Source organism: Anolis carolinensis, chromosome 6 (assembly GCF_035594765.1).
Source record: "Anolis carolinensis isolate JA03-04 chromosome 6, rAnoCar3.1.pri, whole genome shotgun sequence".
Classification (NCBI taxonomy): domain Eukaryota; kingdom Metazoa; phylum Chordata; class Lepidosauria; order Squamata; family Dactyloidae; genus Anolis; species Anolis carolinensis.
The window spans coordinates 94,334,350-94,356,862 of record NC_085846.1 but is presented as its reverse complement, the minus strand read 5'-3'; the positions used below and the strand labels follow the sequence as shown (position 1 = coordinate 94,356,862).

At 36.7% G+C, this 22,513-nt stretch overlaps 1 protein-coding gene across 4 annotated transcripts in view; it reads left to right on the top strand.

Annotated features, from left to right (window-relative positions):
* Positions 1 to 891: 891 nt before the first annotated feature.
* Positions 892 to 22,513, top strand: part of cfap69 (cilia and flagella associated protein 69) — a 28,561-nt gene continuing 6,939 nt past the window's right edge. The window contains exons 1-17 of one of the 4 annotated variants that reach the window (XM_008112497.3): positions 892 to 1,231; positions 5,360 to 5,422; positions 6,671 to 6,733; positions 7,900 to 8,009; positions 8,814 to 8,890; positions 9,925 to 10,023; positions 11,588 to 11,737; positions 11,850 to 12,027; positions 13,268 to 13,391; positions 14,038 to 14,086; positions 14,183 to 14,304; positions 15,054 to 15,270; positions 16,052 to 16,216; positions 18,067 to 18,179; positions 18,789 to 18,907; positions 20,214 to 20,295; positions 21,187 to 21,280. In XM_008112497.3, coding sequence (XP_008110704.1) covers positions 1,097 to 1,231; positions 5,360 to 5,422; positions 6,671 to 6,733; positions 7,900 to 8,009; positions 8,814 to 8,890; positions 9,925 to 10,023; positions 11,588 to 11,737; positions 11,850 to 12,027; positions 13,268 to 13,391; positions 14,038 to 14,086; positions 14,183 to 14,304; positions 15,054 to 15,270; positions 16,052 to 16,216; positions 18,067 to 18,179; positions 18,789 to 18,907; positions 20,214 to 20,295; positions 21,187 to 21,280 — 1,960 coding nt within the window. In that variant the 5' untranslated portion in view covers positions 892 to 1,096. Of the gene's footprint in view, positions 1,232 to 5,359; positions 5,423 to 6,670; positions 6,734 to 7,899; positions 8,010 to 8,813; positions 8,891 to 9,924; positions 10,024 to 11,587; positions 11,738 to 11,849; positions 12,028 to 13,267; positions 13,392 to 14,037; positions 14,087 to 14,182; positions 14,305 to 15,053; positions 15,271 to 16,051; positions 16,217 to 18,066; positions 18,180 to 18,788; positions 18,908 to 20,213; positions 20,296 to 21,087; positions 21,281 to 22,513 lie in introns of those variants that run through there. The other 3 variants (XM_008112496.3, XM_008112495.3, XM_062958244.1) reach the window with 3 other exon arrangements.

Genomic DNA, 22,513 nt, shown 5'->3' with positions numbered 1-22,513 from the left:
TAGACAGGCTCCATGATTCCCTCGATCTAGACCAGTGCTTCTCAACCTGTGGATCCCCAGATGTTTTGGCTTTCAACTCCCAGAAATCTTAACAGCTGATAAACTTGCTGGGATTTCTAGAAGTTGTAGTCCAAAACACCTGGAGACCCACAGGTTAGGAGGCACTGATCTAGACACTATACTCCTTTTGATGCAGCCCAAAATACACTGTTGATGCATCACTGTTGACTCATGTTCAACTTGTTGTCTGAAGACTCCAAGATGCCTTCTCACATGGACTGTTGTGGAGCTAGATGTGATGAATTCTGTATCTTTGAATTTCATTTTTTTTCTGCCTAAGTGTACTATCTTACATTTGTCCTTGCAGAAATTCATTTTGTTAGTTTTGGCCAATCAGCTCTAATCTGTGAAGAACCTTTTGAATTCTGATACATCAATTATAGAATAGTAGAGTTGGAAGAGACCTCATGGGCCATCCAGTCCAACCCCCTGCCAAGAAGCAGAAAAATCGCATTCAAAATTCAAAAAATCGCATGTTGGACATTGTTCCGCGTCCTAGTCTTCAGAGCAGCAGAAAACAAGCTTGCCCCCTCCTCTCTATGACTTCCCTTCACGTATTTATACATACCATGATTCTCTATAGCAGGCATGGGCAAACCCGGGCCCTCCAGGTGTTTTGGACTCCCAACTCCCACCATTCCTAACAGGCTCAGGCCCCTTCTTTTCCTCCTTTAGCGGCTGAGGGGAGGGGGGGGGGGAGAAAGGGCCTGAGCCTGTTAGGAATGGTGGGAGTTGGAGTCCAAAATAACTGGAGGACCCAAGTTTGCCCTTGCCTGCTCTATAGCCTTGAGCTGCGGCTGCTCGGGTGGCTCCTTCTGCAGCGTAGACGCGCCCCAGCCCAGGCTGAGGAGAGGGAGGTTTGGGGGCAGGCCTTTCCTCCTGGCTGGGTGTTCCTCTCCATCGGCCTTTCTGTTTCCCTCGGGCCTGCTAGAGCTGGCCAGGCGGCGCCCGCTGCCATGGCAACGGCACGCGGCGTGTGTTGTTGCGGGCTTCTCTGTTGCCGCCTCAGCGAGGCCTTGGTACCCAAACCGGAGCCATGGCTTCCCCGGGCCTCCGGCCTGTGCTCGCGCCGACCTTCCTGCTCCCCTCCGTCGCGGAGAAAAGAAAGGCGCTCGTCCCTTCTCCGGGCCTCGAGGAGACATGGGATGGCGAACTTGGCGGCATGGAACAGGTGAGGGGAGAGGGGGCAGGCGTCCTTGCCCTTCCTTTTGTTTCAGCGCGATGGGCGAACTTGGGCCCTGCTTCAAGTGTTTTGGACTTCAACTCCCACAATTCTTAACAGCCTCAGGGCCCTTCCTTTCCCCCATCAGCCTCTGTAATTTAGCAGCCTAGTGCCTAACCCAAATCCTTGTTGTCAAATTTCAGCAGTTGTGGAAGGATGTAGCGTTTGATGCAGTGGTTCTCAACCTGTGGATCCCCAGGTGGTTTGGCCTACAACTCCCAGAAATCCCAGCCAGTTTACCAGCTGTTAGGATTTCTGGGAGTTGAAGGCCAAAACATCTGGGGACCCACAGGTTGAGAACCACTGTTTGATGGATTCTAGGAAGGAAGTTGTTCCTAGGCCCACCATAATTACCCATCCCCGCTGTACATCTTCATGCAGGCCTTTTTCCTGATTACAAAGTGCCTAACTGCAGATACTGTGCCATCCAAAAAAAGCCATCATCCTTTGCTATTTTTTTCCATCTTCCTAAAGTCAAGGCTAGTCCAAAACTTGCTTTTGTATAAACAATATACACCAGTGGTTCTCAACCTGGGGTCCCCAAATGTTTTTGGCCTACAACTTCCAGAAATCCCAGCCAGTTTACTAGCTGTTAGGATTTCTGGGAGTTAAAGGCCAAAAACATCTGGGGACCCCAGGTTGAGAACCACTGGTATAGACACGGGTGGCAGTTATGTAATATGTAATAATATGCAATAAATCTCGCAATAACAAGATATAACCACTTGCTGAAAATTAATGCAAGGAATCAGCAGTGTCCAAATCCCTAGGATTATTCTGAGTATAAAAGAGCCATTTCACCCCACAAGGGGAAACAAGTTACTGACCTATAGATCTCAAAGATACTCATGGATTTTCCTATGTACTGTTCTAGAAAAAAAAAGACACTGCAACGTAGTTTACCGTCAGAGCAAATCCCAAAGTGATGCAAAGCAAATGAGCTATGACAGAAGATCCTAGCTATGAGCCTAACATGTTACTGTTGAGAATGACAGAAAAAGTTCTCCCAAAAACATTTTAGAACAAAGTGGTTCTTTGCATGCTTGCCAAAACATATTCATTCACAGGGATTAGAATTAATTTCCCATTTTATTTATTACAGTTTAACAATATAAAATGCCTAGTTTCCAACAGATCTCATAGCCTTGAGAATGCCTACCATAGATGTGGGCAAAACATCAGGAGAGAATGCTTCTGGAATGTGGCCATGCAGCCCGGAAAACTCACAGCAACCTAGTGATTCCGGCCATGAAAGCACTTGACAATATTAAAAAAAAACTTGCAAGAATATCTTAATGCAAGTTCAAACTTTTAAAATTTTATTAGTCAACTATCATTAGCATCCTATTAGCAATGCCATCTTGTGGTTAAGAGCTGAAAATAACATACGTATCTGAGAAAAGCTGATTTGCTTTACAAATAGGGGTTTTGAAATTATTTCCTAAAACAGTGTTTTTCCTTTATTAGCGAAGCAGACACATTTGATGGAGTAAACCATTGCCTGCAGCAACTCACACCACAACACATTTAGTAGCCTTTAAAAGAATAGGTCTCTTTGCAAAAAAAAAAAAAAAAAACTGCTGTCATAAAATTCACATTCATGTTGGTTAGTAAGGTGGGGAACTCAGAAGAGGATGCCATACAAACCTATCAATTGCTTATACTATACAACACATAGAATTGACTTTATTACCATCAATGAGGTATTTCATTCAGATTCAGTTTCTACCATTTCAAAGCAAAAAGATGAAATAGCTGGAGATGGGAATGATCTATACCTGGTGTCTAACCTCATTCACCGCCCCCATCCCCATTTGATGCCAGAATATCAGGAGACTACGTGCCTTAATGGTAAATTGTTTTTCCCATAACTAAACATGGGGCAAACCCAAATACAGTAGAGTCTCGCTTATCCAACGTAAACGGGCCGGCAGAACATTGGATAAGCGAATATCTTGGATAATAAGGAGAGGTTAAAGAAAAGCCTATTAAACATCAAAAAAGGTTATGATTTTACAAATTAAGCACCAAAACATTATGTTATACAACAAATTTGACAGAAAAGTAGTTCAATACACAGTAATGCTATGTAGTAATTACTGTATTTACGAATTTACCACCAAAATATCACGATGTATTGAAAACATTGACTACAAAAATGCGTTGGATAATCCAGAACGTTGGATAAGCGAGTGTTGGATAAGTGAGATTCTGCTGTAGTTACAATGTTCTTTGGGCTTTATTAGGAAAAGACTTTTTTGGTTTAAGCTCAAGTAGAATTTTGGAGAAGGCTTCACAGTTCCTTACTTTCCGCAAATATTTTATTTGCGGAATTTCTATGCCGGCTTTCTCCACATGGACCCAAGGTGACTTACAACATAATTAAAATAAGTCATGTAACATAAACCATTCATTAAAACAAACATAAAACCTTAAACAGTCACAAGGATGCTCCATTCATAACCTTTTGGAAAATTCCTTTTAGAGAAGGGCCAAAAACCCTTTAGAGTAGAATCTTCTCTTGTGATATACAACCAGATATAATAATGCAAGGCATAATTGTGACTGAGAATCTACAGAAGGATCATCATTCAAATTATGTATGGTTGGACACTATTTGAGCTAAATACAGTTGATCATAAGTGTTATCGAAGCTTTTTCTTTTGAAAGAGCTTATGAGTTGGAAAAGCCCCGAGCCTTGAACAAGTTTTTGTACTGATGAGCAGTGCCCTCATTTTTAATATGCTTGTCGAGTAGAATATTTTCAAACTTGCATAAATAATAAAAATATAATTTAATTTCAAATTTGAAATGTGAGTTGCAGAATCTTGAATTTTACACACATTGCTACTGGGAATTCATGATGTTGCTTACTATTTACTAGGACCATGATATGTAAGAATGCCATGGCCCTAGTAAACGAAGCATAAGTGGGAAAGATGGATGAGAACGTCTTTGAAAAAACTTCAATGAAAGCATGTAAGAATTGCGGCACGCTGAACAGATATATATGCGCTCATATGTAATCATACATTGTGTTCTTGCTGTTCTTTAAAAGTAGGAATATGCCTCTCAATATAGAGACATCTTCTACAGCACTGTTCAGATATTTATTTTGGAGAAATAAATAGAAGCCTGACTGCCGTTCTCTGAACAAATTGAAGTTTCCAGACACTTTTCAAGGGCAGTCCCACATAAAGCGCATTGTAGTAGTCCAAACAGGATGTTACCAGTGCATGTGCCACTGTGGCCTAGTCAGATTTCTGCAGGAATGGGTGCAGCTGGCACACAAATTTTAATTGTTCAAAGCCAGAGTTTGAGTTTAAAACATATAATAACGATGATGTATGTTATATTTTAATATGTGTTTGTTTCCCTCCTGGATGCATAAAAAGAGGGATGGACTTGCTTGTTTGAGCTCAGGGAGAATTTTGGAGAAGGCTCCACAATTCTTTCAATTCTACAAAAAACCTTGAATTTTGGGGGTATGTTGTATTTTATTATGCTGTTGTTTCCCATCTGGATCCATAGATAGAGGTGAGTAGAAAATACAATATGATTGTCATCAGCATCATCCTTGGATTTATTTGGGTAGGACCTGTTTGATTGAGCTCAGGTAGATTTTTGAAGAAGGATCCAGGATTTCTTCCTGTCCACAAATAACTTGAATTTTAAGCATATAACACTTTGCAGAATGCAGTACATAAATCAGCTAAAATATCAGTTTGGAAGAACATATACAATTCATACCTATTAAAATAATCAATACAAAACTTTCACATTCACAATTTAAGATTCATAATGTTTATTAGATCAATGGTGCAGATAGTGCTTTTACAAAAGGACCAGTATCTTGGTTCCATCCGGGAGACAATAGAGAAAGGAGAAGGAAAGGATAATAGGTAAACAGAGGAACAACATGTATTTGTAGTTTTACAAGGCCTTTTGTTTTTGCTTAGCAGGAAGTAAGTAAATTGTGTGCTCTTTTTCAGAAGTAGTAGGCAGGAACATTTAAAATGGGACTTTGTTATATACTATTATAAACCGCTTAAAATATTGATTAATGAATCTTTTTAGGGAAATCGTTCGAAATCTGTGGACCTTAGTCATGTTATCAAACTGCTTGAAGAACCGGAACCAGTAAGTATGACTAAATAGCAGTACAAAATTTCCATCTTAAGTTAACTTTGATTTCTATTTATTTTGAAAGAATGTAGAAGCTGGAGTCTTATGATTTAGGATTGTCATAATCCAATCCCATAAATTTCTAGTGAGATGTACATGTCGTGTGTGTATAATTACAGTATAAAAGAACTTGATGCACTGCTCAGCAAAATACCCCATGGTCTGAACAGAAAGTATCTCATTCTCAAATTATTTTGGGTGAGGAGGGCCACTGGCTAAATACAAGAATGTAATGCTAAATCTGAAGAAGGCAGTAGCTGTAATGACCATTGATAATGAAGTTCTGAGTTCATGAGCAGAAAATTGTTTAGACCATGTGGACAGTCCAGTCCTAAGACTCAGCTTGGTTGTGCTACAGCAGTGGTTCCCAACCTTTTTTTGACCAGGGACCACTTTGACCAAGGACCACTCTCCAACATAAGTACCAAAAGAGTTACAAATCAGTTTTTGGTCAACTTTAGATTTGGTTTGGGGTGCTGCTTCAGAAAATTGCATTGGATAGACCACATCAACTCTAGATACAGAATATATGCCATCCAGTAGTTGCCATCTGCTCACCTACATAAAACTATATTTAATAATCTAGATGTAGTCTATACAATGCAGTTGTCTGAATCAGCACACCAAATAACCCCAGGAACAGGCCTAAAAACAAAGACACCAAATGAAGCCCCCCGCTTCCAGGTGCCACATGGAACAGATCCACTCAGAGGGAGGAAGGGAGGAGGAAAAGCAGCAGTTAGGATGCTTGCTGTTGCTCTTTTCATGGTAGTCAGCCTCTCCCCTCCCGATATCCCCATTGCCTCAGCACTGTAAGAGGGTTTTGCAAGACCAGTAGTTCTTGTTGTAATGGTGTAGTAACGGTGAGGCCGCAGACCATATTTTAATTTTTGGGGACCACTGGTGGTCTACGGATCACATGTTGGGAACCACTGTGCTACAGCATTTAAAGTATTGTAATATCCTGTGAGTGGCTAGTGAACAGTCCAATGTTAACTACTTTATTTGCCATAGAAAAGTGGCGGAAATGATTTGTTTCAGTACCAATACAACGTTTCCACTTGGCATGCAGAAAAGGTGAAATGGTCACTTGGATGTTCTGTCTCTTCCTTTTACAAAGCACTTTAAAAAACCAAAGACTTGGAGAATGTTCATACAACCCATTTAGTGCTCTGGTCTCATTTTGTGTTTTCTCTTTTGAAGAGTACTACAGAAGAACAGCTCCAAGTGTTAGAAAAGGTTGCAAATCGTTATCGATATGGGATTGTATCCTTTTTTGTGCATTTTAGAATCAACAAAAAAAAAGATAGGAATGAAAAATATTTTTTATTGTTTGCTTCATGTTAATGGGAGATAATGTAAGAAAAAATTGATTTCTTGAAGTCAATTTTATGCAGCAAGTGAATGTTAGCAATATATTTGCTTTCTATTCAGTTATTGATTTTATTACTGTTACAGTTCCTGTATCTTAAGCAACAGACTCTGCTAAAAATCTGAATAAATAGTTATTTGCTGTGATTGTTGACAAAATAGAAGATAGTTGTAGACCACTTACATTGATGCAATATTTGTGGCTTTAAAGAAACAACATGCTTATATATAATGTTGCAATTGGTGATTTGTAACATATGTCCATCATGCAGTGGGTTACTGTCAAATTGTTGGAATAAAAACAGAAGAAGTTATAATGATGAGTCTACATATAAAGTTGTCTCAAACCAATTTATCATCACTTGCAGTTGCACCAAGATATGTGTCAGAGTAAATGTTGGAGAATATTGCAATAATAGTTAGAATCCTTTTGATGACTTGGGGCAGCATAACTCCCATTTATGACCATATATGAATTTTGAGGACAATGTAGAAATATCTTACACCTGTTTACACAGTGCTCCTCCCCAGCACTCATATTTATAGAATCAATAGATTTCAATAGAATCTATTTCTACATAATGTCTGTGATCCAATTTCACTTCACTAACATAGCTGATAGGAAGAAAGCTATTTTACCGCCCTGAGTCCCTTCGGGTGAGAAGGGCGGCATAGAAATGATGGAAATAAATACAGGCAAAGGCTAAACATTGACTTTTGTCTTCTTTCACACAGACAACATGTCCGTACCTAATTTATCTATTAGGAGAAAAGAGAGCTATGTTAGAAATGAGATGTCTCATTGGGTATTCTAATTAAGTTTCTGTACATAGTTTGATTTTTATTTTGAAGGAATTTCCTGTGAGACCTATAGGTAAATTAGCTCAGCGGTATTTGTTTCCTGCTTACTTTTAGATCCGGCCACTATTGCCTTCTTGACATTTTCTCTAATTTTACAATGGAATTTTCAAGGCATGGATAATCTTTATTTCTTTTAACTTCTCATTATGCATAAATTCGTCTTAACCTCACAATTTTCCTTGATTCTTAATAATTACAAGCTTCTTAATGATATAGCACAAATTTCTAAAATTTTAAACTTATGTGCAGAAAAAAGTCACACTGACAAAGTTTTTATTGAACCAACATGTGAAATTATTAAATTATATGGGTAAGTATTACATAGAATAGAAGCAAGTTGTTAAAGTTAATTCAGTTAACTGAGGGTCTTTCCACATAGCTATATAACCCAGAATATCAAGGCAAAAATTCCCAGAATATCTGCTTTGAACTGGGTTATCTGAGTCCATGCTGCCATATATTCCAGTAGGATACACCACCAGTATGGTGGTAAAGATTTTCTACAGTAATAGCAAAGCAGATAAGGAGTTCAAATACAATGTGTACACATTTTCCAACAGAGATGTTAAATTAGGCCTTCTTTCCCACCTCTTCCTTTTTTCTTAGAAATCAAATATTAAACTAAAGGATAAGCTTCTTCGCGTTTTAATTTAAAGTTTTCATGTTATGCCAGATAACGTATACTCAACTCTGATTGGAAGTTCTGATAGCATTAAAGTGAAGTCATGGTACTCATCATAATAATGTACACTAACTTTCATTTTCACACACCTGTAAGTAAAGTTTTCTTGTTAGGAAGTACCTAAAATTGTCTTCAGTTCATGAAAGGAAAGTTTCCAGTGGAACCAAGAGAGCAACATTCCTCTTTCTTTTTCAGCTCCCTTTGTAGCCATAAAATCTATTGTGGGGTGGGGAGGGGGTAGTGGTTTTAACACCCTCCAAAACGATTTTCTGGCAACATGAAGGACTGTCAGCAGATTTTTAAAAATCATGAGGTTTTATTATGACAGTCAATAGACTGTTGCTTTTAGCCCAATAATATAAACAAAATGTAGTTTTGTTTTCCCACGTTATTTAAAATTATTTGTAATAACTACTTCTCAAAATGTTGTAGGTTACCATTTTCCAAGAAGAAGTTATCTGATGAAGTAACCTATGCCAAAGAAGTTCAAGAAGCAATATCACAATTGGGTAACTTTAGACTGTGCACACAGATGGATACCAGGCATATGTTTGGTTGGCAATAAAATACATGATACACTGTAGACCTGGTTGCCCTTGTAAATTATTCCAAACTCAAGAATTACAGTAGAGTCTCTGTTAAACGACCCCCGTTTAACCGAGCCTCTGTATTATCTGAGGTGCCACCGGGGGTGCCTCTCCCTCTCTCTCTCCTCTCAAGCGAAGGGAGCTTGAGAGAAGGAGAGGGGGAGGGAGGAGGAAGCACCCCGGAAGCGCCCCGCAGTCGGCGAGGGCTTGGCCCAGAAAAGTACCCCACGAGTGCTGCTAGGCAGCAGCGCTCACTGGCGCTTCCCTGGGCCGAGTGCTTGTCGTAGGGACGGAGCCCTGTCCCACAGCGACCACTCGCCTCTTGGGAAGCGCCCTTGAGTGTTGCTAGGCAGCAGCGTTAATGGGCGCTTCCCTGGGCCGAGTGCTCATCATAGGGACGGAGCCCCGTCCCTTGGCGACCACTCACCTCTTGGGAAGCACCCGTGAGTGTTGCTAGGCAGCAGCACTCACGGGCGCTTCCCTAAACCGGATTGCCGGAGGGATAATAGGGCCTCCTGGCAATCCGAGGAGTTTGATTATCCGAGATTGGGCCTGCCCCATTAACTTGGATAACCAAGACTCTACTGTCCTACAATTTATTACATTTTTTATAATCTTAATTTACCAAATTTACTAAGTGACAGAATAACAGTCTGGCTTCTGCCTTTATTCTTGTGATTTTGAAGCAGATCCTGTTATTCCATTTCCAGTGCTGCTTCTCTAGATTTTCATTTTGTGTAGGAGAGCTAGAAAAATTGTGTGCAAGTGTTTTAAGTCATATACTGTTGGAGCATCACTTACAAAACCATTTAGTATTTCACAAGACTTGAGGCCAAACTCCTTACAGTAAAAACTTGAGAAAATGTACAATAAATCCTGAGAATGTATGATTATATGGGGAATGTAACCTGTGCATAATATCACAATCTTAAAGCTATATTTGCCTATTTTATCAGGTTGTCTGATGAGAGTGCCTTGTTCTCAAGTAAAGATTCAGATCTGTAAAAGTATTATTAACTTTTACCATGCGGAGCCACCAAAGAAAGAATTTCAAGGTAACATTTATAAATATGCACAGAGAGATTGAGAGAGAGAAACAGCACAGATACTTAATTAAATGTATGGAGGTCAATTTACCATAGATCCACTTAGCCTGAAGACCCTATTTCTTTTGTGAAGGAGCAGTCATATGCCTCAAGCCAGAGGTCATGCTGGCTGGAAGATTCTGGGAATTGTAATCTAAAAGGTTACTCTTCCAAGCTCGGATATTCTGAGCTTAGTGAACAACCTGCTGAAATATAGAGATAGGTCACCACCTATTGTTGTACACCGTCAGATCATTTCTGACATATTTTGACCCTAAGACAAACCTGTTTTAGGGTTTTCTTGGTAAGATTTGTTCTGAGGGGCTTTGCATTTTCCTTTCTCTGAGGCTGACAGAGTGTGACTTACAGTAAATTTCCACGCCTGAGCAAGAATTTGAAGATAAACTGGCTATGGTGGAACTGCCTTACATGACTGCTTTACATTTATTTATTTACAACATTTTATGTCTTGCCCTGTACACACTGATCTTAGCTGGTGATTTTTTCAGGGTGGTATACAATAAATTGAGCTCCGAATATTTTAATCAGAATAATTTAAAGGTCATAAAAGCCCATACGGCACCAAATCCCATCTGATCTTGGAAGTGAAGCAAGGTCAGCCCTGGGTTGTACTTGGATAGGAGACCATCAATGCCTATCGCATGCTGTAGGCTATCTTTCAGAGGAAGGAACTGGCAAAACCACCTCTGAATATTTTTGCCTCAACAGACAGCTTGAAGGCAGATACACACAAAGACATGTTAAACCATTAAACACGTTAAATGTCTATATTCATTATTGTGGGTTTGGAGAAGAGCATACTGCTTACACTTCCCTTTTTTCCCTTCATTTCTTTTTTGTCACATGGATGATGATGATGATGATGATGATTATTATTATTATATTTATTTATACCTTGTTTTATCTGCCCCAAAGGGGACTCAAAGCAGTTTAACATAATAGTATTAGCATACCATTTAAAATATATAAACATTAAAACGACATTAAATATAAACTATTAAAATTCAGTTTAAAACCATTCAGATATATTCAATGCATATTCAAAGTTAAAACCAGTTTGATTACTTCCAGATAACAAACTTTATTTAAAGAGTTCTCTCAAACCAAAATTCATTAAGTGTAATGACAAAATATTGTTTGATTAAAACAGCATGTAATCCCTTAGGCATTTTGCTTGAGCATAGGAAGGAAGATGGGGAGAGGAGGGAGCATGTTGTTTACTTTCTGAATGAGCTTGTAATGTTTTAATGTATATAGTTTTCAAAAATAAAAATAAATTTATTTCTCATTAATGGATATCCAGAACAAATTTTAGGAACATCAGTTCTAGGAGTCTGACCAGCTTTAATATAGTGAAATGTTTAGATACTCCTTTTGTTTATAAAATTATTTAATTATTTAAAGTAAAGTTTTTCTGCAACTGTTTCTGTACATCAATGTTCGCTGTCTCTCTAGATAGATAGATATGATATTATATTTTGTAACATACCTCTTTCCATTCTTGTTTATGTAGTTTACCAACCTGTAAGTGCAAACTATAAAAAGCATATGGTGGAATTAGGAGGCTTAGCAGAAACGTTGGTCTTGTCACTGACATTAGTTGAAAATCAACTTACTGAGAAATTATGGATAATTAAAACTCTGCAGCATCTTTCCATTTCTGGTTGGTATAATTTATATTTTTAATACAGTGGGTTTTTTTACCCTCCCTTGTTCTGCACTCAATTCCATAAAATAGAAATATAGAGGTCACGGTTGATCCTTTTGTGTTCCAGAAACAAACTGCCAACTTATGATGAAAGCTCAAGCGCCAATAAGGTTGTGTTCCCATCTGAACGATGTTGATCCCACCGGGCAGCTGTTATTCCGTTCCTCAGAAGTCCTCTGGAATTTATTGGAAAATACATCAAAAGATGAAATTACTGATCAATTCAATAACTTGGAATGTGTACAGTTAAGTGAACTTACATAGTATACAAGCTAGTGTTTTAATGGCTAATTCATTCACTATAATGAATCCATATTTTTAACTTCATTTTTATTAACATCGTGTAATTTATTACTGTTGTTTTCATGGTATTTGCTTTATTGTCAAAGCTGTTAATGTATTTATGTATTTTAGTCTATTGTTGTATTTTATGGCATTGAATGTTTGCCTTTTATGTTGTGAACCGCCCTAAGTCCCCATGTGGAGATAGGGTGGAATAGAAATAAAGTTTTACCTACTTACTTCATAAAGAGCTGGAAAGAGTTTTGATACTGATCAAATATTTGACAGTTCTCATAACAAATAGTGTTTGCTACACTATTAATGTTTTAAAATTAATTAGTGATAGCAGTGTTGGCCATGCAACAAAATATAATATCATCCAAAATCCACAAACAGTGGTACATTTATTGGCCAATAAAATGCATAGAATACATGGTACAAAGTTTCAGAACTCCTCTTGCCAGACCTACATTTTGTCACTATGTTGTCTTTGTTGTCAGTTATGGCAGTCTGGAAGGATACTATGCTGGCAGCGGTCACTTTTTTCTTTAACTATGAGACAAAATGTTGTAAAATCCAGGGGATATAATTTAAAGTTCACTAGCAACAGGTTGTTTAAATGTAGTAGTAGTAAGTAGTAGTAAACTTTTATTACGGTCAATGACCAGCTCGTAACAGGGGTACCCAGTTCTGTACATCCATGTTAGACTTCATTAATAATAATAAAATTATAATCAAAAATTTAAAAAAACTATTATAAAATTGAATTATTTACCAATCTAAAATCTAGGTTAAAGACCACATACAAGTAACTATTGAAGCTCAACTAATCCCATAGTATTCTCTGGGGCAGTCACATAGTTTAGACATGATCATTTTTGTCATTGCCAATGGTGCATAGAAGCAAGGGCAAAAAAGCCACTTTCTCCCTCCATTTCCACTTTAAATCAAGGTATGCAGACAATGCGGATCTTTTTAAAATCATGTTTGTGCCCCATGAAGCCTCCTAGAAACATTAATCTGGTTTAAACCTTTGGCCAAATGTCACAAGGCCTTCCCCCACAGGTTTTAGTGAGGAAATAATCCTTTTAAATTGCTCAGTCTGAAACTAGTGAAGGAAAATAATTTCAAATGTCCATGAACATTATGTTCTATATTTCACAAGATCATATAATAAAAATGAGTTGTTTTTTTTTTAACCAGAGCTCTGAAAGAAGCATTTACACACTTACTTTTACATGGTTCCCGCCATTATGATCGTCAACTAAGAAATGACATTTTGGTGATAGCCACCCTCGTAGCTCAGATCCCAGGAACACCAATGATTGTATGTATATATGATTTTGAATTTTGTAGGTCCATTTATTCCTGCTGTTTTTGAAGTTAATTATTTAAAGATGTTTTCATGCATTCAATAAGTGTTAGCATATCCATTATAATTCCAGATTTTCTGCCTGAGAATGAAACACTGCTCACCTAACACGATTGTTCATTTCTGTCTGCAGAGAAGATGACACTATTTGTTATTTAAGTATTTCACTCTACTGATGCTTGGAGATCCTTTGGGGCTATTCTTACCATGCCTCAGTTATTTCAGAGTTTGGTTGCTTCATTATTTCCAAGCCTCTTAGGGAGTTCTCTTTCATTTGTATCACACTTAGTCTTCCCTTTTCTCTGTTAATTGGTCTCTTTCTGTAAGGTGCTTAAGAAACCAATTATCAGGAGTTCTGCATGTTCCAGGAAAAGGAAGTTATATCACAATTTTAGGAGAGGGACTATTCCCTATATTTTAATTTTATAAGATATTAAGGCCTTTCTTCTGGCATAACTCAACAAGAGTTAACTGCTGTCACGTAATTTAAAACTATGACTCCAAAGCAAAATTCGTAAGTCCATTATGGTACCAATGATTAAAACAAAATGTAAGCCAAAATACTATTCTCTATGATTTAACAGTACATATTATTTTATAGGAAACTGGATTTGCCAAGCAATTAATACTGTTTGCCACCTTTCATGAAGGTAAATGATTTAGTATTTTTAACACTTGTTACTGCATATTATCAATGTAGTGTCAGGATTATTTGTTTACAAGACAACATTTGTTTTTGTCCACAGTTAAAAGTCATAATCCCTTGGTAAAAGGCCTCAGGATTACTTCCTCTTACGAAGATTTTGAGTTGAAGAAACTGCTGCTTAACATGCTTACTGTTCTAGCAAAAGATTTATGTTCTGTGCAGGTAGGACATAACAGAATAGGTAGGGAGGTTTAATAATTCATCGCTTCTGTGTCACGAGTTCATTATCATACATGCCATGTTTTACTCCATTGTCTTGAGGACCCTGAAGGATTGAGAAGCAAAAAGATAATGCCATAAAAAATAAAGAAGGACATTGTTTGAAATAAACAAATGCAATCAAAACCACTATTAAATAAATGAATTAGCATATAGGTTGATTACAATATACAGTGATTAAAATATGATGCACGTCTTGCCTATATTTGACAAATTGCCTATTTGTACAGAATGAGTTCTAGAAAATATGAAGACATTTGCTGCTGTCTTTCTTGGAAATATAGGCTACAACCCTGGTATTCCTTAGACCCCTTCTACACTGCCATATAATCCAGATTATCAAACAGATAATCCAGATTATCTGCTTTGAACTGAATTATATGAGTCTTCACTAACATATAATCTAGTTCAAAGCAAATAATCTGGATTTTATATGGCAGTGTAGATGAGGCTTTAGTCTCCAGTCCAAGTACTAACAAGGGCTGGTCCTGCTTAATTTCCAGGATCAGACAGAATCTGATCCCTTTGGGTATTTAAGATCTCAAATACAAATGCTAAAATATTATCTCTATTAGCAAAACAAACAAAGTACAGACATTAAGAAAATTTTCTTTCAATTTCATAATTTTAAAAATTCACTATTTTTCTTTTAAAACATTGTTTTTCCTGCCCTACACCATTTTGTTTCTCAGCTGCTTCATGAGGGTAAAGTTATTTTGGCTTTGTTTTATTATCTAAAACCAAATGAAAAGTCGGGACCAGTTGGCATGTCTGCAGCACAATTTGAAGAGTTACAGCTTCTAGCAATTGCTACTTTAGCCACAGTGGCTCCCTTGCTAATAGAAGACTACATGACGAACTGTGGAAATACACGCCTTCTCATGTTCCTGGAATGGTGCTTGAGTAATGGTGAGTAAAACAAGATTGGGATTTTGTTATTATATATTATGCTTTTTGATACAGCTAAATTTATTTGCTTTTTTTACAACTGGAAAATATGAGTTATAGTATAATATCGATTGGGTTTTTGTTTATTCATGTTCACTACTTAACTCTTGTACAAAGGGAACCAGAGACTGAGAGAAACCATTTCCCATTTCAGTATATAGTTCTTGTCTTTAACAAAACTGAAAGTTTGTGTAGAATCTTCATACTGGAAAGATCAACAAAAACAAAGCTTTAGAAATGCTCTTAAGATCTAGATGGATGCCTTATTCAGTGACTGTACTAACAACTTTCAAGTTTTAGAAAGAACATGAGTTGAGGAACAATGAGATTCTTGAGGAATCCTAGAACTTCTCAACACATATACTCTGATGATAGTGATGATTATTAATGTATCATCTGAAGGAGAGTGTTCTTATTACCCCAAGCCCTCTGTCACCACACACATGTAAAGATTCTGGGCCTTCTTGTTTCTGTGCTAGGATACCGAAAAGCGAGGGTAGTGTCTTTATTTCTGGAGACTTTATGAAATATGGTATATTTGCTTTTCTATTAACATTTTCTCCTTCAATCGCTGGATTAAGAACCTGGTTAAATACTAGAAAAACATATATGATAGCAAAATTCAACCAAAAATTGTATCATATTTAATATTCTTTAAATTGTTTTTACAGCATTAAAAGTACTGCTGCAGGCTCAATATACACTATATTGAGTAAGATGTTTAAATTTGTTTTGTTTACAGAACCCTTCTTTGCTCAAGGTAACAGTTTCCATGGTACAGGTGGCCGTGGCACCAAACTTGCCCAGATGCGGTATTGCCTAAAAGTGCTGAATCGTGTTGTGTCCCTTTGTGATGGGACCGTGAATCTTGATCTTTGTGATAATGGGGCAATTCAACAACTGTTAGGTGAAGCATAGTTTCTTTGTTTCATTAACTCAGTTTTGCCTGCATTGTTGCACTTTCTTCTTTTTATGTTTTCAAATTTTACTTAATAAGTTCTAATAACAAATTTTATTTTCTAGATGATGCAAGGGAGCAATCCACATAATTATAGATTATCTTCTCTATGGCTGGTGACAAGGCAGTCCAAAGCTCTTTTTGTTAAGATCATTGACTCCTCTTCTTCTCAGAAAACATCTTTTATCTTCCTGTTTTGCCAATGAAATGTTTTATTTTACATTTCCCTGCTTTCTGTCAACTTAATGTACCAAGGCAATGACTTAATACTATCTTTAGGGTAGATTGCATACAAAAAAGAGGAAAGGAAGAGGTGTAGAAGGAAAATGAAATATGGTCGTTTGTTTAATTTTTATTATTAGCTTTTAATTCATGTTGTGTTCTGCTTTGGGCCTCGTCCAGGAGAAGTGTATAAATTTAATAAAGTAAATAATATGTTCTTTGAATCTGTTGTGGAAAATATTACAGAAAACAATTGTCCTAGAGCATGGCACATAGAATAACGTGCTATTTAAAAATAGTCAGAGAGATAGCACCTTGTAGCACCTATAAAACTAATACAACTATTGGATCATGAATTTTTATGGATTACATTTCACTTTCTATTTCTGCCCTGAGTCCCCTCGGGGAGATAGGGTGGGTTATAAATAAAGTATTATTATTATTATTATTATTATTATTATTATTGTATGACACAGCAAACAAGCTAGATATGCTGGATTTCGTTTCACAAAATCACAAGTCGAACACTTCCCAAGTGTCTAGGACTGTGCGATGTATTTTCGGATGATGCACGCAGATCCCAGCAGGATGGCCTTTTGCAGTTGGCAGATCATAATTTTGTCAATGTCCATTGTTTCCAAATGCCGGCTGAGATCTTTTGGCACGGCACCCAATATGCCGATCACCTTTGGGACCACCTGCACTGGTTTCTGCCAGAGTCTTTGAAGTTCAATCTTGAGGTCCTGACAGCGGCTGAGTTTTTCCTGTTGTTTTTCGTCAATGCGACTGTCACCTGGGATGGCAACAACAATGATCCAAACCTTTTTCTTTTCCACAACTGTGATGTCTGGTGTGTTGTGTTCCAGAACTTTGTCAGTCTGGATTCGGAAGTCCCACAGTATCTTTGCATGCTCATTTTCCAATACTTTTGCAGGTTTGTGATTCCACCAGTTCTTTTCTGCCGGGAGGTGGTACTTGAGGCATAAGTTCCAATGAATCATTTGGGCCACATAGTTGTGCCTCTGTTTGTAGTCTGTCTGTGCGATTTTCTTACAGCAGCTGAGGATATGATCAATGGTTTCGTTGGTTTCCTTGCACAGTTTGCATTTTGGGTCATCAGCTGATTTTTCGATCTTGGCCTTAATTGCATTTGTTCTGATGGCTTGCTTATTATTATTATTATTATTATTATTATTATTATTATTATTATTATTATTTCTGCCAGTGCATCAGAAAAAGTGGATTGTAATTCATAAAGTTCATGCTTTTTTGTGGCCTCAGGAATGGAACAAGACCCCTCCCCTTCTTCAGACTATTTATTCATAAATATTTTTCGGAATGGAATCTTGAGTATTATCCATATAAGTAGTAGAGCTTTTCACATTACCTTTTTATTGTTTTAGTTGCCACAGTATAGTACACAATTTTTAAAATTCATAGGAGGTTGAAAATAATTGCAGTAGTAATAAGAGTTGGCACTGTGCTTTTTCTAGAAGACTTAACATCCATAGAATTGTTACTAACACAACAATTTTCACAATAGTAGCATAATATTATTTGTTGTTGTATTCTACTAGATATCCTAAAGAAAACCACACGCAAGTACGAAGAAGATGCCATTGTGCTGGAAATTCAGACTTATGTTTTCCTTATCCTATCAAATCTTTGTGAAAATGATACTCATAGAAAGGTTTGTATTCTTGTGTTGTTTAAATTTAAAGTGGCAAAGTGTTACATTATTTTACACATGCATAGAGGTAGTTTCTTTATGTAGATCACGTGTCTTTTGCTTCTGGTTTTAAAAAAAGTTACATTGTTAATTTCACAAGTGACTAATCTTTACTAGCACTTTGAAGTAGCACATAAAATTAAATGCTCCTAAGATAATAGTAGGAGGTTTTTCTTTTTAAAAAGAAAACTGCAAGTAATGAGGACATCATTCCTTCTAGTCAGAAGCTAGTCATTCTGTTAAGAACTTACTACTATGAATTTAACAAACTTGGACTCTTGTATTCTTGGCGAGGGCAAAGGAAACTAATGAATGAATCCATATTTCAGGGCTCTTTAGTTCTTCTTGATTGGGTGGGATGAATGGGAAAGTCTTGTAGAATTCTAAAGTGATAGATTGAGTTGTTTATAATACAATATACATAATTGTGGACCAAGGCCTCTCCACCAGTAACAGTAAATAAGAGATACAAACAGAATGAATGTGACGGTGATAATTATTATCAAGTACAATAGAAATGGTTAATAATAATGTATTTTAATAATTTGGTTTTGACTGATACATTCATAGGAACTCTTTGGATGGGATGGAATAGATATACTTATTCCATTTTTGAAGATGGATGCCAAGAAATTATACAGTGGATTGGGTCACAATCGTCTACTTGTTAGTGCTCTGGACTGTTTATGGTAAATACGGCTCTTTTGAAAAGCTAATCATTTGAAGGTGGATAGGTCCTAAACTCTTAATAGCCACATTCTTTGAAAAATGATGTTAATGACTCACCTCCCTGCTTTTATGGATTTTAAAAATATTTCCTGATCATTCCATCATAAACTTAAACAAATGAGATAATAAAATGTGGTTTATTTACTTTCTAAAGGTTTGTTTACTTTAAACTTTCTATCAGCAACTCAATCAATATTTAATTTGTAATGCTGTCCAGAGATGCAAAGCAATTGCAGAAAAAAGATCTCTCCCTCACATCTGCTGTTCTGTCTTCTCCCAGAAATGGGCAAGCAAGAAAGGCCTCTTCTGCAGATTTTAGACAGTGGTAGGCTAATATAATATGATTTGCCTCAAATCATTTCCAGTTTTATGTGATGAAGCCATCAATTAAAATCTCATAAACATACTGATAACAAATCCAGCTGATGTAATATAAGCATAATGTGTACCATCTCTGTAACTTCCACCAGTATTCAGGCAACAGATTCTGCAACTTGGAAATCACTATATAAAACTTAGTTTAAAACAAGTACTTGGCTACTGCAATTTTTACAAAAATCATATACAGATGTGTGTAATAAAATAGCAATACATTCCAAAGTTATGGGCTGGTCCATGAAATGTTACTGCTAGAGATGTATCAGCAAGTTCTGCTGCTCCCTCGATGTGAGGGTATGTTGCATAGAAGCCTGGCCAATCACGGAAGTATCTTTCCCACATGCTGATAACAAACCTACTGCTATTTAGTACTACTGCTGTACTAGATTGCTCTTCATGCCATTCTGAGAATGCGAAGTTGGACTTGCTGTGAAGATTCATTCTGGGATGGCATGAGGAACAATTCACCATGATTGGGTTGGCATGTAGGAATTGAGAATGGACCTCCAATTTTTGCAGGTTGTATCACTGATAAAAAGCAACATTCTGACCATGGGAGAATTGAAATCCTGAATTTAGAGTTTACTAAATCTGGCTATGTTAAGTTAATGTCAACCAGAACAGTTCCTAACTGCATTTTAAAATACAAAATAAGAAGCTTGTTCTCATATGTCTTCTGTTAAAGGAAATTGAAAAATTGTAAGGATGCTATGAAATGATTGATCAAAGCTGTTTCCTAGGTATTAGTAATAAAGCTCTGTGTGCTTTGTGAAAAAGTAATTGAACTGGGAGATTTCCCCCCTCTTGAAATATGTAGTGCAAATCCTGTGTAATTTCTGGAAGCAAGGCAAAAAGAAACTCTGAAAGATGAAATTATTTTCATTTAAGGTGCTGTGTCTTGGGGTGTATCATTTTAGAGGACTATTTTCTTGAAAACGAAGGAATCTTCACTCTCCTTGATTTATTGATGGTGAGTAATAATATTTGAATAATAGCCATTAATACTAAAACGATTAATATTTTGGTATCCCATATAATCATAGGACTCAAAGAAGCAGTTTCTGTAAGTAGAAATAGGAAGGGAACCCTCCCCACATCTAGAAATTTGCTCCAGAGGACTAGGAACCAGTGTAGCAAGTCTTCAGTGTCAGGGTAGAAGGAAGAGGGACTCAAATCTTGACACTAACACAAGTGCCAGATTGGATTTGAACAGAACGTGCAAAACATTCCAAACAATTTTACCGCACTCTCCCAATACAAACACTTTTATGTGCAGTGAATAAAAAGAAGATAGTCCTAATATCTAAAAGCCATTTATTTTATTTAAAATGGAGCAGCAGTTCATAAGATTTTAAATTCAGCAACTGATACTAGATATCATACAAAATCTCATGTTCCCAGATTCAGAGAAGCTAAGTGACATTTGTAAATTCTGCTTCCTAAAATATTACTTTGTTCCATTCACAGGATTTATACAATAAATATAGGCAGCCACCATTTAACCTTTCAGTCCTTCGAAATTATCGGGTTTTTGTGAATATATCTCTATGTGATAGTTTCCTAATTCATTTCTTACTTAGTGTATAGTCCACTTAGTCTATCTATATTGATCCAAAGTACTCAGTGCTGTTGAAATGGATGGTATACATCATTTGTACATTTCAATTCTTGTGCACATATTGTTCCTTAACATTAGTAATTTTTTGTTGTAATAAAGGTAGGGAATCATATTTATAATTCTCTCCTTGTTTTTTCTACAAAGTTACATCAGAAGAGTGTATGCAATTTAGTTCTTGGACTATTAGTTGAATTTTGTGACAATCCTAAAACTGTTTCTCATATCAATGCTTGGCAAGGGAAGAAAGGCCAAACAGCAGCAAATATGTTAATAAGTTTGTGGAGACAAGAGGAAGACGACATGGGAGTAAAACGTGATAAAGATGGCAGAATTGTTGGTAAGCATTCCTTTACAATGTATAACCACACTTGTATGTGTAAGGGATAAACAGTGTTTTCAGACAACCTAAACTTTTCAAAGATGTAAAGATCAGAAATTGTTAATCCTACATATGTGCTTCTTATGTGAGTATAAATGGCTTTACAGAAATTGGAGAAATACAGTATTTTGATCACAAAGAATGAAAACGACAAAGATGTAACAGGTGATATTACAAAATTTATCCTACAGGCACATGTTGACTTTCTTCTCTCTTCTTTGACACATATATGTCCATTGGAATATTTCATTTTTGCTTTGGAATAAGAATTTAGAATGTTCTAACAATGGCTTAAACCAGAATTAGATTATGTCTCATGGAAACTCTCCAATATCTTCACAAAAAAAATAATACTCTAGGAAATATAGAGATGCTTTATTCTCCCCTTACCAGTAGATAGCATTCATTTTATCATTTGCAAAAGTACATGTATGAGTGCCCTGTATTTCCTTATTAAGCCAGGCTTGCCTAGTGTTTCATTGAGGTCCACAAGGTATCCATAAAACTATATTTATTTCCCCAAAATACATCAGATTCCTATAAAATAATTTGTAGAGCCCAAACATTGAAATTTTATATAGAGTTCATCACTACATAGTAAATATTTTTCTGACTGTTCTGTTTTCATTATCAAGCTGAATGAAACATGTTTTTATGCATACCTCACCATTTAATCAAGCGATCCCCTCAAGATATGTAATTTAAATATCATTTTCATAATAAAAAGTCTTTGCTGAAGAACACGTGAATAGTTAACATAGTTAACTGTACAAAAATACCAGCTGTTCTTTTTGGTCTGGGTGCCTCATGCAAATGGGTTTTGTACCAATGCAGATATTTAGTCAGAATGTCCCATAGTTGAATAGCTTTGACGAAAACGTCACTCCTTCCTCTCCTGCTGCATATATCATATATACTTGACTCTAAGTGAATCTTGTGGATAACATAAGGGCAGATTTGTGACCCAATGTTATGGAAATTGCTGTGGCCTGTACATAAATCAAGGGTAAAACCCAGGGCCATGTAACACAGAATGTAAAAGATGAAACAAAGGAAAACAATGTTAAAGAATGTACAAAGTTCTGACAGGCATAACTGATTTGTGTTCACCCTAAAGGCTGGATGTATGAGGAAGGAAATAAATGGTGTGGTAGGCTCACTTTAGGCTGCTTGTATCTGTGCATTTCTTGC